Source organism: Pseudophryne corroboree, chromosome 12, assembly GCF_028390025.1.
Source record: "Pseudophryne corroboree isolate aPseCor3 chromosome 12, aPseCor3.hap2, whole genome shotgun sequence".
In the NCBI taxonomy this organism is placed as follows: domain Eukaryota; kingdom Metazoa; phylum Chordata; class Amphibia; order Anura; family Myobatrachidae; genus Pseudophryne; species Pseudophryne corroboree.
In genome coordinates, this window is record NC_086455.1 from 5,500,821 (window position 1) to 5,517,901 (window position 17,081).

At 49.0% G+C, this 17,081-nt stretch overlaps 1 protein-coding gene across 1 annotated transcript in view; it reads left to right on the forward strand.

The window, feature by feature from the left end:
* Nucleotides 1-391: 391 nt before the first annotated feature.
* The window catches only part of LOC134980099 (acyl-coenzyme A thioesterase THEM4-like), a 66,576-nt gene continuing 49,886 nt past the window's right edge, over nt 392-17,081 (forward strand). Inside the window, exons 1-5 of the mRNA XM_063946754.1 lie at nt 392-485; nt 5,873-5,975; nt 6,072-6,234; nt 12,477-12,630; nt 12,769-12,879. Coding sequence (XP_063802824.1) covers nt 5,892-5,975; nt 6,072-6,234; nt 12,477-12,630; nt 12,769-12,879 — 512 coding nt within the window. The 5' untranslated portion in view covers nt 392-485; nt 5,873-5,891. The remainder of the gene's footprint in view (nt 486-5,872; nt 5,976-6,071; nt 6,235-12,476; nt 12,631-12,768; nt 12,880-17,081) is intronic.

Sequence of the window (17,081 nt, forward strand, 5' to 3'; positions counted from 1 at the left end):
TTTAAAGTGCCCATGTCTCCTGTGGATCCCATCTATACCCCATGGTTCTTGATGTGACCCCAGCATCCTCTAGGACGTATAAGAAAGGGACATTCTATCCTGAGCTAAATGCAAACACAATCACTAAAGTGTATACTTTGTCACATACAATGTGTGTACAGAGCTGTGTATGATAACTCGCCCTGTCACATGGCTCAGGCCTGGCGGTGACGTCAGAGCCAGCCCACTACATACTGTACATTGGATGTACAGCCGTATGCATGTGTTGGCAGAGGCCGCACAGTAACCTGCCATAGAGTCTACATTAGGCTGCGGTAACGAGAGCGGGCTGCCGCCATTTTGCCAGAGCTCCGCAGTCATGAGAGCCTATGAGTTTGTCTTACGCAAGATGTCGCCTGTAGTGCAGACAGCGGTGTGTGAGGCTGCTGGTGTGACAGAAGGACCTTGCTGGGATCTGCCGGCCGGTACAGGAGACACTTGGAGAGGTGGGTGACAGGGCTCAGATATGGGGGTTCGGGTGACTGTGAGGTGCTCAGTCTCACGTGATGTTGATCACCAGCTGATGTGGAACCACGACCCCCAGCATGTCTGGCAGACACAGGGCACGCTGAAACTTGTAGTACTACAGCAGCTGGTTAGCCACAGGGAGCTGCCTCACGCCGCTGTATAACTACCAGTGTCCTTTGCTGTGGATTATCGTGATGGTTCCATTCATTGCAAGCTGTCAGAGGAAACCTTTACTGTGATCCCCCCCCCCAAAAAAAAAAAAATCCACCCCCTCCCCCTTTTTTTTTTTTTTAAATGCAAATGACCACTAACTTGCTAATGGTGATGCTTAGACGTCACATGCTTACAACGTTGACTCCGCGCTGACCAGCCATGCAGCCATTAAAGACGCGCTTTCACTGCAGAAGAACTTCTTAAAACTATTTGTGAATGTGACGCAATATACAAACAGTCCCCATAGATAAACGTTGTCTTAAGAACCGTATTTACCACTGTCGCTTCCGCAGATCCAGCTGTGACTTTTGTGCACTTTTTAAAGTTGCACGTTACAGTGTGCGCTCTTTCTGTGTATGGTCAAACTGGATTCCAGTTCCTCTATCTATCTATCTATCTATCTATCTATCTATCTATCTATCTATCCTCTATCCTCTGTTCCTGGACTTCCTTGCCAGTGGCAGTGGCAGTTGCAGAGCAGGCCATTATTCAAATAGAGGAGCCACATCAACTGCCACCCCTAAACACTGTCAAACATCGCTGGGTGTGGCTCCTGTATTTGAACATTGGACTGCTCTAAAACTGCCACTGGCAAGGAAGTGCAGCTTTATGGTTCAGGAGATTTTGTGATGAGTCAATGGTATTTGCCTTTTATAACAGTGTATAGATTTCAGATATAAGTACTTAACCAATCTATTTCCAGTCAGGAGAGGATAGTGTCTCAGTTATCAGAGGTTAACCTGTCACTTGAATTAAACATTGCAGAACCTCTCAGAGAGCAATAGGAGGAAAGGAGACATAGATATTTTGACTCTTGAATGCATTAAAGGAAAGATTGATAGTCAGCAGCTGCTTATCTGCTGTGTAAAGGGTACTGACAGCTCTCCCAGTGACCTTAAGTGTTGTGCGAAAATCTTTTTTTTTACTCAAAGGAAGAACCCTAAGGAGAGCGAGAGTCTAAGCAAGGAGACCTAGGGCCCTTTGGAATAGAGTCAGCCTATCCCTGCAAACCTTATATATTTAGCATACAGCGGGCGGAGATTGGCCTGTCGTCCCAGCAGTTACAGCACTGAGCAGGGCAGCATCAGAGGCGGGACGGGGCAGAGAAGGAGGTGGATTATTCTCAGCACCAGCAGTTACAGCACTGAGCAGGGCAGCATCAGAGGCGGGACGGGGCAGAGAAGAAGGTGGATTATTCTCCTGAGCACCAGCAGTTACATCACTGAGCAGGGCAGCATCAGAGGCGGGACCGGGCAGAGAAGGAGGCGGATTATTCTCCTCAGCACCAGCATGTACAGCACTGAGCAGGGCAGCATCAGAGGCGGGACGGGGCAGAGAAGAAGGTGGATTATTCTCCTGAGCACCAGCAGTTACAGCACTGAGCAGGGCAGCATCAGAGGCGGGACGGGGCAGAGAAGGAGGTGGATTATTCTCCTGAGCACCAGCAGTTACAGCACTGAGCAGGGCAGCATCAGAGGCGGGACAGGGCAGAGAAGGAGGTGGATTATTCTCCTCAGCACCAGCAGTTACAGCACTGAGCAGGGCAGCATCAGAGGCGGGACGGGGCAGAGAAGGAGGCGGATTATTCTCCTCAGCACCAGCAGTTACAGCACTGAGCAGGGCAGCATCAGAGGTGGGACGGGGCAGAGAAGGAGGTGGATTATTCTCCTCAGCACCAGCAGTTACAGCACTGAGCAGGGCAGCATCAGAGGCGGGACGGGGCAGAGAAGGAGGCGGATTATTCTCCTCAGCACCAGCAGTTACAGCACTGAGCAGGGCAGCATCAGAGGTGGGACGGGGCAGAGAAGGAGGCGGATTATTCTCCTCAGCGCCAGCAGTTACAGCACTGAGCAGGGCAGCATCAGAGGCGGGACGGGGCAGAGAAGAAGGTGGATTATTCTCCTGAGCACCAGCAGTTACAGCACTGAGCAGGGCAGCATCAGAGGCGGGACGGGGCAGAGAAGGAGGTGGATTATTCTCCTGAGCACCAGCAGTTACAGCACTGAGCAGGGCAGCATCAGAGGCGGGACAGGGCAGAGAAGGAGGTGGATTATTCTCCTCAGCACCAGCAGTTACAGCACTGAGCAGGGCAGCATCAGAGGCGGGACAGGGCAGAGAAGGAGGAGGATTATTCTCCTCAGCACCAGCAGTTACAGCACTGAGCAGGGCAGCATCAGAGGCGGGACGGGGTAGAGAAGGAGGCGGATTATTCTCCTCAGCACCAGCAGTTACAGCACTGAGCAGGGCAGCATCAGAGGTGGGACAGGGCAGAGAAGGAGGTGGATTATTCTCCTCAGCACCAGCAGTTACAGCACTGCGCAGGGCAGCATCAGAGGTGGGACAGGGCAGAGAAGGAGGCGGATTATTCTCCTCAGCACCAGCAGTTACAGCACTGAGCAGGGCAGCATCAGAGGTGGGACGGGGCAGAGAAGGAGGCGGATTATTCTCCTCAGCACCAGCAGTTACAGCACTGAGCAGGGCAGCATCAGAGGCGGGACGGGGCAGAGAAGGAGGCAGATTATTCTCCTCAGCACCAGCAGTTACAGCACTGAGCAGGGCAGCATCAGAGGCGGGACAGGGCAGAGAAGGAGGTGGATTATTCTCCTCAGCACCAGCAGTTACAGCACTGAGCAGGGCAGCATCAGAGGCGGGACGGGGTAGAGAAGGAGGCGGATTATTCTCCTCAGCACCAGCAGTTACAGCACTGAGCAGGGCAGCATCAGAGGTGGGACAGGGCAGAGAAGGAGGTGGATTATTCTCCTCAGCACCAGCAGTTACAGCACTGCGCAGGGCAGCATCAGAGGTGGGACAGGGCAGAGAAGGAGGCGGATTATTCTCCTCAGCACCAGCAGTTACAGCACTGAGCAGGGCAGCATCAGAGGTGGGACGGGGCAGAGAAGGAGGCGGATTATTCTCCTCAGCACCAGCAGTTACAGCACTGAGCAGGGCAGCATCAGAGGCGGGACGGGGCAGAGAAGGAGGCAGATTATTCTCCTCAGCACCAGCAGTTACAGCACTGAGCAGGGCAGCATCAGAGGTGGGACAGGGCAGAGAAGGAGGTGGATTATTCTCCTCAGCACCAGCAGTTACAGCACTGCGCAGGGCAGCATCAGAGGTGGGACAGGGCAGAGAAGGAGGCGGATTATTCTCCTCAGCACCAGCAGTTACAGCACTGAGCAGGGCAGCATCAGAGGTGGGACGGGGCAGAGAAGGAGGCGGATTATTCTCCTCAGCACCAGCAGTTACAGCACTGAGCAGGGCAGCATCAGAGGCAGGACGGGGAGAGGAGGCGGATTATTCTCCTCAGCACCAGCAGTTACAGCACTGAGCAGGGCAGCATCAGAGGCTGGACGGGGCAGAGAAGGAGGCGGATTATTCTCCTCAGCACCAGCAGTTACAGCACTGAGCAGGGCAGCATCAGAGGAGGGACGGGGCAGAGAAGGAGGCGGATTATTCTCCTCAGCACCAGCAGTTACAGCACTGAGCAGGGCAGCATCAGAGGCGGGACGGGGCAGAGAAGGAGGCGGATTATTCTCCTCAGCACCAGCAGTTACAGCAATGAGCAGGGCAGCATCAGAGGTGGGACGGGGCAGAGAAGGAGGCGGATTATTCTCCTGAGCACCAGCAGTTACAGCACTGAGCAGGGCAGCATCAGAGGCGGGACGGGGCAGAGAAGGAGGCGGATTATTCTCCTCAGCGCCAGCATATACAGCACTGAGCAGGGCAGCATCAGGCGGGACGGGGCAGAGAAGGAGGCGGATTATTCTCCTGAGCACCAGCAGTTACAGCACTGAGCAGGGCAGCATCAGAGGCGGGACGGGGCAGAGAAGGAGGCGGATTATTCTCCTCAGCACCAGCAGTTACAGCACTGAGCAGGGCAGCATCAGAGGCGGGACGGGGCAGAGAAGGAGGCGGATTATTCTCCTCAGCACCAGCAGTTACAGCACTGAGCAGGACAGTATCAGAGGCGGGACGGGGCAGAGAAGGAGGTGGATTATTCTCCTCAGCACCAGCAGTTACAGCACTGCGCAGGGCAGCATCAGAGGTGGGACAGGGCAGAGAAGGAGGCGGATTATTCTCCTCAGCACCAGCAGTTACAGCACTGCGCAGGGCAGCATCAGAGGTGGGACAGGGCAGAGAAGGAGGCGGATTATTCTCCTCAGCACCAGCAGTTACAGCACTGCGCAGGGCAGCATCAGAGGTGGGACAGGGCAGAGAAGGAGGCGGATTATTCTCCTCAGCACCAGCAGTTACAGCACTGAGCAGGGCAGCATCAGAGGTGGGACGGGGCAGAGAAGGAGGCGGATTATTCTCCTCAGCACCAGCAGTTACAGCACTGAGCAGGGCAGCATCAGAGGTGGGACGGGGCAGAGAAGGAGGCGGATTATTCTCCTCAGCACCAGCAGTTACAGCACTGAGCAGGGCAGCATCAGAGGTGGGACAGGGCAGAGAAGGAGGTGGATTATTCTCCTCAGCACCAGCAGTTACAGCACTGCGCAGGGCAGCATCAGAGGTGGGACGGGGAGAGGAGGCGGATTATTCTCCTCAGCACCAGCAGTTACAGCACTGAGCAGGGCAGCATCAGAGGCAGGACAGGGCAGAGAAGGAGGCGGATTATTCTCCTCAGCACCAGCAGTTACAGCACTGAGCAGGACAGTATCAGAGGCGGGATGGGGCAGTGAAGGAGGCGGATTATTCTCCTCAGCACCAGCAGTTACAGCACTGAGCAGGGCAGTATCAGAGGCGGGACGGGGCAGTGAAGGAGGCAGATTATTCTCAGCACCAGCAGTTACAGCACTGAGCAGGGCAGCATCAGAGGCGGGACGGGGCAGAGAAGGAGGCGGATTATTCTCCTCAGCACCAGCAGTTACAGCACTGAGCAGGGCAGTATCAGAGGCGGGACGGGGCAGTGAAGGAGGCAGATTATTCTCAGCACCAGCATGTACAGCACTGAGCAGGGCAGCATCAGAGGCGGGACGGGGCAGAGAAGGAGGTGGATCAATCTGGGGAAGGCCTGTGTGTGTATGTGTTCACCTTTCACCTATTGTGTGTCATGTACTGTTTGCTGAGACTGGAGGCTATCAGGCAGTGTGATACCTTGTGAGCGTACATAATCTGTATTATATAAATCTCTCTCTCTCTCTCTGTTCAGTGTTCGTACAGGAAGAGCCATGCAGCAGGGATGTGCCAGGCTGCTCCATGTGGGCAATGCAATATGCCAGCGTGCCAGCCAGTCTGCACAGCGCAGCTTCTCGGTAAGTAGCCAGTCTCTGTTTAACAGCGTGGGGGATTGAATTACTGGGATTACATCACGTAGTGTGATAGACAACAGATTCTACATCCTATTCCAGGTCTCCCACCCCAGCCTCAGCTATGGACAGCGGGACTTTGCGTTACCCAACGCCACGTGGAACCCAAATACGCGGGAACTGTACAACAGGTATCTGGAACTCAGTGAAAGCGGGGCGTGGAGACGCATCTCTTCATTTAATGCTACTGTACATCACCTAGAAGGTAAACGCAGCGGCTGTTATCTGTTATACGTCCGGGAGGTGCAATGAGCAAGGTGCATGCTTCTCTGTGAATGAGGGGTGATTTATCAAGCAGAGAAGTATCTTTTATAGACTGTACGTGATAAATGCTTCCATAATTGTGATTGGTTGGTATGGGCAAACCCTCCACTCTTCTCTCTGCTTGATACATCAAGCCCATAAGATGCCAAAGGGTATTTATTATTTAAAACATAAAAAAAAATTATTCTAAAAACAAAGTGGCCCATACATCAGCAATCTATCCGCACAATGCTCTGTTTTACAGATTGTTTTAAAAATTTGGCAGAATCCAAGTTGAAAATTCTTGATTCTCCGACCCAAAAATGATGGGAATCGGTGAGGCGGGGGTTTCTAACGGGTAGGATTTTGCCAATTGTCTAAGAAACGGGGATGGGAGAATAGGATCAGGGATGGGGCGGGGGGGTGCGGCAATATGATGTATTGGTCCCATAAGTCGGTGAAGTCCCAGGGCTGAGAGATGCTCAGTAATGATCATTATCCTCTCTTGGATATCTCGTGTCTCTTGCGCCCAGGAGTGAGTGTGGCTTCTGTAGACAATGTGTATTACATCCCTGATATCTTCCTCCTCTTACATACCTCCCAACCCTCCCGATTTTGGGGAATGGTACCGACTGGAGAAGGCTATCCCATGATGTTAGGAGACTGCGGTCAGTCTGCGTAAGCTTACATACACTGGCCAAAGGACACGGCACACCTTTAAAACATGGGCAACATGACTCCATTTTGAGGAACAGTACCGAATGCTGCCCCCTTCCTCCCCCAAACACCGCAGCATGTTGACAGGGGGCTGCGAGCGATATCACAAGACACGTTCTGCACATGCGCAAAACTGTGTCTTGCTCCTGCGAAAACCCCTAAACATCGGCTTTAGTTACATGGTTGTTGAGCTTGAAAAAAGACAGATGTCCAATGGGTTCAACCTGGATAATAAATATTTTTTTTTCTTCTTTTTTTAATCTTAATTAAATGCTGTATCCTTGGATATTTTTTCCACTAGGAATTTATCTAATCCATTTTTAAACTTATTGATTGAGTCCACCATAACTACCTTACTGCTCTTAATTTTCTCCATTGTGTATGGAATTTTTTTTCTTCTAACCTCAGGGGGTCTCCTCGTGTCCTATGTAGTGGTTTTTTTTATAAATCATTTGATAAATCCTTATATTGTCCCTTAATATATTTATAAATATGAATAATATCCCCTCTCAGTCTCCTCTTTTCCAGTGTGAACATATCTAACCTTTAAGTCTTTCCTCATAATCCAATGCCTCTAACCCCTTAACCAGTTAGGTGGCTCGCCTCTGAACCTTTTCGAGTTCCAAGATATTTTTTTTATAGTGAAGTGCCCAGAACTGTACACAATATTCCAGGTGTGGCCGCTCAGAGAACATACCATTAATCCCCACTCGCTATTCCCTATTGAACAGCCAATTATTCACCCAAGTACAAATAGTGTCCCCTACACCAAGCTCTCTTAATTTGAGAATTAGTCTCTTATGTGGAACTTTGTCAAAGGCCTTAGCGAAGTCCAAAAAGATCACATCCACTGCATGACCCTGATCAATATTTTTGCTCACTTTCTCGTAGAAGCTTATTAAGTTAGTTTGACAGGATCTGTCCTTCACAAAACCATGCTGATTCCTAGTAATAACCTTGGAGGTATCCAAGTACTCAAGTATGCTGTCCCTTAATATACCTTCTAGTAATTTCCCCACTATAGATGTCAAACTTACCGGTCTATAGTTACCTGGGTGAGTTTTAATACCCTTTTTAAATATTGGGACTACCTCTACTATACGCCAGTCCTTTGGTATTGTTCCTGATCTAATTGACTCTCTGAAAATCAAATATAGGGGTCTCGATATCTCTACATTAAGATCCATAAGAACCCTGGGGTGCAGTCCATTCAGCCCAGGAGATTTATTTATCTTAATTTTACTTAGTCTCTCCCCGAGTACATCCTCGTTTAACCAAGTACCTAGCATCGGGTCGGTTTTCGTAGTTTATGTTATGCTCTACTCTCGTCAACCTGTCCTCATTCGTGAATACTGATGAAAAGAATTTATTAAATAAATCTGCATTATCCCTATCATCATTAATCAAGACATCCAACTCACCCTTTAAAGGCCCAGTATTCTCCCTTTTTAACCTTTTTCCGTATATGTACTTAAAGAACTTTTTGGGGTTTGTTATACTCTCCTTTGCGATTTGTTTTCCTTTTCTATTTTTGCTGCTCTGATTTCTTTATTTTTTATTTTTTTGTTACATTCCTTGTAGAACTGGAATGATTCCACCGTTCCGTCAGACTCAAATGCTTTGAAAGCACGCCTTTTTTTATCCATTTGTTCCTTGACCCTCTTATTAAGCCTCATCGGTTTGAATTTCCTACTCCTGTTTTTGTTGACTTTGGGTATATACAAATGAGTGTACTTATTGAGCGTAGTTGTAAAAACATCCCACATTTCAGTAGTATTCTTACCTTGTGTCAGGATTCTGTAACTTTGTCTGTCCCCGGAGGGGGCACTAGTGGGTCAGTGTAGGTGTGATAGAGGAAACGGGGAAACTGACGAAAAGTTCCGCGCATGTGCGCTTGATATTTATTATCACACAGGGATAACGGATGACAGGAACAATGAAGAATAACTTAATCCGATAAATGAATATTTCAAAAGTCACTGGTAACAAATGAGCAATGAAGATGAACTTGTAACTTGATATAAATGATAAGGCAATAATGAAATCAGATGCAGCAAATGAAACTGCGATATATAACAAATAGCAATCAAAGCACACCGTCTCTGTAGAAGCACACATCTTTAAGCCACGCAAGGCCCTAGCAGGAGACAGTTCTAACACAGCAAGTTGTTAAGTGATGAATGCAATGCACAATGCTAGATGCTGGTAATCAGGTGCACAGGCTGAGTAATGGAAGAACACCTGAAGAAAGTCTCTTACTGCAAGTTGTCGTGGCAAACTGTGGCTGGAGTTCATAGCAAACTGAAGACTGAAGAATGACAACAAGGAAACCACTGGAAACAGGAGAACTTGTACACCGAATGTGACTCGTAGGAAAGCTGGAATGGATGTTGGTACTTGTAGTTCCACAGGAACACTGGTACAGGGAAACAACTTGGAAATGCCAGAAATAGGAGATCGCTGGAAACAGGGGATTGCAGACTGGAACTGGAAACGGAACTGGAATGGAACTGCTGGAACCTGTAGTTCCACAGGTCCAATACACTGGGGAATCTCTGAAGACAGGAGACGCCTGTTCAAAGGATGTGACGCATTGTCCAAGGCGATGAGACTGAGCCAGGAACTGGAGTTTATACCCCTTGGTCTGTGATGATTGGATGTTGCATCTCTGTGAGAACACACCCCGCTGGATTAGGTGTTCAGATCAGCTGTGAGTTAGCTGAAGCACTGTGTACTCCAGGCTGCAATAGACTGAAAACTGGAACAGAACTGAACTGCTGGAACCTGTAGTTCCACAGTAGTGATGCGACGGAGAATGCAGATTCCTGACACCTTGCAATACAATGTCCCAATTGATGTCCCTCATTGCTTGTTTCAGCAATATGAAATTGGCTTTCTTAAAGTTAAAAGTTTTAGTTAGACCCTTATATTGTTGTTTTTTAAAGTTGATATCGAATGTGATCATATTGTGATCGCTATTTCCTAGGGTCTCCCCTACTTTAGTATTTGATATTATTTCCTCTTTATTAGTTGGTACTAGGTCCAGTATAGCCCCTTGCCTAGTTGGTTCCCCGATTACCTGGGACAGGTAGTGATCTTTTAGCATGTTTAAGAACCTATTACCCCTAGCTATATTTACTGTTTTGGTGTTCCAGTTTATGTCTGGGTAATTAAAGTCCCCAACGATAATGATGTCCCCCATACCTGCAGCTTTTTCGATTTGCTGCCAGAGTAGTAATTCGTCAGACACACTAATATCTGGTGGTTTATAGTATGTCCCTATTAGAAGTTTTTTTGTATCCTCACCCCCACTCGAAATCTCAACCCGCAATGACTCCACGTTATCTCCAGTCCGCTCCTAAATGACTTCCTTTAAATACGGTTTTAAGAAAGGTTTAACATCTAGACAAACACCCCCTCTCTTTTTATTAGTCCTATCTCTCCTGAAGAGGGTGTACCCCCCCCCCCCCCCCATGTTTGCCGCTCAGTCGTGTGAATCGTCCCACCTTGTCTCTGTAATGCCTATTATATCATATTGGTCATTAAGTGCAGTTGTTTCTAATTCCTCCATTTTACTTGTTACGCTTCTTGCATTTGTAATCATACACCTTAGTTTGGTAATTCCCTGATCCGTGAGTTTTGTTGTGGATAACGTTTCCTTAAGAATCTGAGTTTCCCTTAAATTACCATCGCTGACTATTCCCCCCCCCCCCTCTCCACCCTCATTATACTTTATACATCCCATTTTTCTTTGCTCTCTAGTTGTCCCACTAATTCTTTCTAATCCCTCACCCCAGGCTCCTAGTTTAAAATCTCCTCCAATCTTCTAACCATCCTGCCCCCAGCACCGCTGCCCCCTCCTCATTCAGGTGCAATCCATTGCGACAAGAAAGATGGCGCCTGACTGAGATGTCTGCCCAGTGTTCTAGGAACACAAACCCCTCCTTCCTACACCAGTCTCTAAGCCACACATTTACCTCCCTAATCTCCTTCTGCCTTCCTGGACTAGTGCGTGGCACAGGTAATATTTCAGAGAATATTACCTTAGATGCCCTTGCCTTTAATTTTTGGCCTAGGTCCCTATAATCTTTCTTAAGAACATCCCACCTACCACTAACTTTGTCATTGGTGCCAACTTGCACCAAGACCGCCAGGTCGTTCCCGGCCCCCCCCCCCAACAATCTTTCTACCCAGTCCGCAATGTGCCGTACCCGAGCACCAGGGAGACGACAGACGGTGATCACGGTCCCGGTAGCAGATTGCCCTATCTGTCTCCCTGATAATAGAATCCCCTACCACCACAATCTGACTAGGTACCTTGCTTTCTTTTGTTCCCTTTGTCCTGGAGGGACCACTCCTCCGGTTGCTAGAGGGAACGGTCTCCTCCAGTGCCGTCATTTCCTCACTGTCCTCCCCAGAATCTTCGTCCAATCGGGTGAATTTATTGGGGTTTGGCAGATTGGAGATGTCCTGCCTCCCCCTCTTCTTCTTCCGTCTAACCGTGACCCAGCTAGCTACCTGATTAGCCTCGTCCTCGGCTACTGGTGGCCCCCACTGCAACTCCTCTACCGTTCTATCTAAGCTCCGCTCGAGATTGTGAATCTCCCTTAGTCGCGTAACGGTTTGCTCTAGATCAGTTACCTGGGCTTCCAGGGCAGCCGCTCACTCACACCTCATGCAGCTGTATTCACACTGGGTCGGTTGCTCCGGTTTATACAAATCTGAATTTGGAACTTTGTACGAGGGAGGTTGCTCTGGCATTTCAAAAAGTACTAAGCATGCCCCAAGGAGGCATGACCACACTCCCTAAGATGCTGTGATGCCCCCCAGGTGGTGCATTCGTGTCCCCTGTCCTGGTTCCAGGATTACAAATTGTGTGAGGTATAAATATGCAGCTATCTATCTTCTGGGCAGCTGTAAAGATTCATGGGTAGTGATGAGAGGGCGTCCATTCCATGTACTGGCAGGAACGTGGTCAGTGCGGGTGTGAGACACATCCTGTGACATCATCAAGCTGCCACCTTGCAGCCTAAGGACTATGCGACATTCGGGACACAGCAAATGATGCATCAGTTTATTTCCATAATTATTGTTATCTTATATATCTTCAGTTGTGTCTGTGGGTGTTACATGTGGCTGTGTTGGGTGTGGATTAAAAGATCGACAGTGTCAATAGGTCGACACCAGATGGTCGACAGGGTCAATATGGAAATGGTCAACGCAAAAACGATTGACATGTGATTTTTATGTTATTTTATCCCTCCCCTTGGTGCCTAACCCTCCGCCATGTGCCTAACCCTTCACCAAGGGCCAAACCCTAACAATCAAGACAAATCATGAGTCAAATTTTTTGTGTGTCGACCATTTGTACGTCGAAATTTTGACTGTGTTGACCTACTGACCATTTACTGTTTATCTTACATCCGGATACTGATTGGGTTCAGGGGCCTGTTCAGAGGCATTGAAGGACCTTGTGCCCATTTCCAGGTAAGCCTCCTGAGGCAAGAAGAGACTCGCGCCTCTTCACCAGAAACCTAGACAAGGACGGAGTTGGGTTTGAATACAGCATGTTCTTTAACAAGGCTGAGAAAAGGATGATCTGCATATTCCAGCCGGGGGCTTATCTGGAGGGCCCCCCAGGGTAAGTTTCCTTAGTTGAATTTGGTAAATAAAATCTATGATTTGATAAGCTGTAAACACGTAAGTATTGATCTTGCCCCAGCTGACAGACACGTCTCGTGGTTCTCCTCTAACCTCTGGAGTCCTCTTTTCTCCTCAGATACACACACGGTGGCTGCATAGCCACCATTATTGACAGCACAGCCGGGGCAGGGGCCGTGTACGACTGTGGGCGTGTTATGACGGCCAATCTGAACATCAACTACAAGAAGTGAGTTTCACTAATGCATAACGGAGGTAGAGGCCAGCATGCTTTGACTTGTTGGTCAGACTGAGTGTTGTCTGGTTTTGGTGGAGATGGTTGGGTAGTGCTTGATGGATCCGATGACTGGGTTTTCCATGCATGTTGCCTGGACTTTAATAAACTAAACTTGCTCCTTATATACCTTTCAAGTCGCTCAGTTATATTATCTGTGGTTCACCCTCCAGTTCCCTGGATTGTCTGAATCCGCTTTCCAACCTCTCCACTGCTAAGAATTTTCACGTGCAGTCCAGAGCAAGGTGTATTGCCCTTTAGGCTTAGAGCAGCCTTCCGATCACCACTTAACCAGGAGCTGGAATACCAGGAGCTGCAGATCTTTCGCCGGCTGGTTCGTTCAGGTGCCTTAGCTGTGCAGCAGTTTAGAAAAACCAATAACGAGTTTCCCCGCCTATATACCTCTCCGACTTCTTCAGATAGTGCATAGCAGCTCATGGTTAAAGTAATATCCATAACAGAATATTAAATAAAAAATAATTGCACATTTTATTTATATTTTGGCGGTGCTTCTAGATTAAAACTCTATTTCTCTAACGTCCTAGTGGATGCTGGGAACTCCGTAAGGACCATGGGGAATAGCGGGCTCCGAAGGAGGCTGGGCACTCTAGAAAGATCTTAGACTACCTGGTGTGCACTGGCTCCTCCCACTATGACCCTCCTCCAAGCCTCAGTTAGATTTCGTGCCCGGCCGAGGTTGGATGCACACTAGGGGCTCTCCTGAGCTCTTAGAAAGTTATAGTCTTAGAATTTGTTCTTTTCAGTGAGACCTGCTGGCAACAGGCTCACTGCAGCGAGGGACTAAGGGGAGAAGAAGCGAACTCGCCTGCTTGCAGCCGGATTGGGCTTCTTAGGCTACTGGACACCATTAGCTCCAGAGGGATCGACCGCAGGCCCAGCCTTGATGTTCGGTCCCGGAGCCGCGCCGCCGTCCCCCTTACAGAGCCAGAAGCAAGAAGATGGTCCGGAAAATCGGCGGCATGAAGGCTCAGTCTTCACCAAGGTAGCGCACAGCACTGCAGCTGTGCGCCATTGCTCCTCATACACACTTCACACTCCGGTCACTGAGGGTGCAGAGCGCTGGGGGGGGGCGCTCTGAGGCAGCAATAAAAACACCTTGGCTGGCAAAAATACTTCAATATATAGCCCCAGGGGCTATATATGAGGTAAATACCCCTGCCAGAAGTCCATAAAAAACGGGAGAATAGGCCGCGAAAAAGGGGCGGAGCCTATCTCCTCAGCACACTGGCGCCATTTTCCCTCACAGCTCCGTTGGAGGGAAGCTCCCTGGCTCTCCCCTGCAGTCTACAAGGGTTAAAAAAAGAGAGAGGGGGCACTAAATTTAGGCGCAGTATACATTATATATATAGATATAAAGCTATAGGGGACATAACTCAGTTAGTCCCTGCAGTATATAGCGCTCTGGTGTGTGCTGGCATACTCTCACTCTGTCCCCCCAAAGGGCTTTTGTGGGTCCTGTCCTCGTTTAGAGCATTCCCTGTGTGTCTGCGGTGTGTCGGTACGGCTGTGTCGACATGTTGAATGAGGAGGCTTATATGGTGACGGAACAGAGGCCGATATATGTGATGTCGCCCCCTGTGGGGCCGACACCAGAGTGGATAGAGAGGTAAAAGGTATTAACCGACAGTGTCAACTCCTTACATAAAAGGGTGGATGACGTAACAGCTGTGGGACAGCCGGCTTCGCAGCCCGCGCCTGCCCAGGCGTCTCAAAGGCCATCAGGGGCTCAAAAACGCCCGCTCTCTCAGATGGCAGACACAGATGTCGACACGGAGTCTGACTCCAGTGTCGACAAGGTGGAGACATATACACAATCCAATCCGTGACTTGATCCCGGCAATAAAAAATGTGTTATACATTTCTGACTTTAACCTCTATAAATGGGTTTTAGGTTTGGGGAGAAAAAACAGGCAGTGTTTTGTTCCCCCATCAGATGAATAAATGAAGTGTGTGAAAACCGTGGGTTCCCCCGTTAAGAAACTGGTAATTTATAAAAAGTTACTGATGGCGTACCCTTTCCCGCCAGGAGGATAAGTTACGCTGGGAGATATCCCCTAGGGTGGATAAGGCGCTCACACGTTTGTCAAAAAAGGTGGCACTGCCGTCTTAGGATACGGCCACTTTAATAGGTACCTGTTGATAAAAAACAGGAGGCTATCCTGAAGTCTGTATTTACACACTCAGGTACTAGACTGAGACCTGCAGATAGTGCTGCTGCAGCGTGGTTGGTGACCCTGTCAAACAGGGATAATAGTTGGCAAACATAAAAACATATTAAAGACGTTGTCTTATATATGGGGGATGCACAGAGGGATATTTTGCCGGCTGGCATCCAAAATAAATGTAATGTCCATTCTGTCAGGAGGGTATTAGAGACCTGTCACTGGACAGGTGATGCTGACTTAAAAAGCGCATAGAGAGCCTTATAAGGGTGAGGAATTATTTGGGGATGGTCTCTGGGACCTCGTATCCACAGCAACTGCTGGGAAGAAATAATTTTACCTCAGGTTTCCTCACAGAAAAAGGTACAGTCCTTTCGGCTTCAGAAAAGCAAGCGGGTCAAATGGCGCTTCCTTTCTGTACAGAGACAAGGGTAGAGGGAAAAAGCTGCACCAGTCAGCCTGTTCCCAGAATCAAGATTCTTCCCCCGCCTCCTGTGAGTACACACCATGACGCGGGTGCTCCACAGGTGTAGCCAGGTACGGTGGGGGGCCGCCTCAAAAATTTCAGCAATTAGTGGGCTCGCTCACAGGTGGATCCCTGTTTCTTCCAAGTAGTATTTCAGGGGTACAAGCTGGAATTAGAGATGTCTCCCCCCAGCCGTTTCCTAAAATATGCCTTGCTGACAACTCCCTCAGGCAGGGAGGCTGTGCTAGAGGCAATTAATAAGCGGTATTCCCAGCAGGTAATACTCAAGGTGCCCCTACTTCAACAAGGACGGGGTTACTATTCCACACGGGTTGGGGTACCGAAACCGCATGGTTCGGTGTGACCCATTTTATATTAAAATCCTTGAACATAAAAAAAAAAAAAAATTCAAGTTCAAGATGGAATCGCTCAGGGCGGTTATTGCAAGCCTGGACGAGGGGGATTACATGGTATCCCGGGACATCAAGGATGCTTACCTGCATGTCCCCATTTACCATCCTCGCCAGGAGTACCTCAGATTTGTGGTACAGGATTACCATTACCAAGTCCAGACACTGCCGTTTGGACTGTACATGGCACCGAGGGTGTTTTATCAAGGTAATGGCCGAAATGATGATACTCCTTCAAAAAAAAAAAAAAAAAAAAAAAGGGAGTTGTAATTATCCCGTATTTGGACAATCTCGTTATAAGGGCGAGGTCCAAGGAGCAGTTGGTAGTCGGGGTAGCACTATTTTGGAAAGTGCTACAACAGCATAGGTGGATTCTAAACAGTCCAAAGTCACAGCTGGTTCCTATGACACGTCTACTGTTCCTGGGGATGGTTCTGGACATAAACCAGAAATAGTGTTTCTCCCGGAGGAGAAAGCCAAGGAGTTGTCATCTCTAGTCAGAGACCTCCTGAAACCAAAATAGGTAGCGGTGCATCATTGCACGCGAGTCCTGGGAAAAATGGTAGCTTCTTACGAAGCAATCCCATTAGGCAGGTTCCATACAAGAACTTTTCAGAGGGACCTGTTGGACAAGTGGTCCGGATCGCATCTTCCGATGCATAGGCTGATAACCCTGTCTTCAAGGACCAGGGTATCTCTACTGTGGTGGCTGCAGAGTGCCCATCTTCAAGAGGGCCGCAGGTTCGGCATACAGGACTAGGTCCTAGTGACCATGGATTCCAGCCTTTGAGGCTGGGGGGCAGTCACATAGGGAAGAAACTTCCAGGGACTTTGGTCAAGTCAGGTTATTTCCCTACACATAAATATTCTGGATCTGAGGGCCATTTAAAATGCCCTGAGGCCAGCAAGGCCTCTGCTTCAAAACCAGCCGGTACTGATCCAATCAGACAACATCACGGCAGTCGCCCATGTAATCAACAGGGCGGCACAAAAAGCAGGATGGCGATGGCAGAAGCCACAAGGATTCTCCGATAGGCGGAAAATCATGTGTTAGCACTGTCAGCAGTGTTCATTCCCGGAGTGGACAACTGGGAAGCA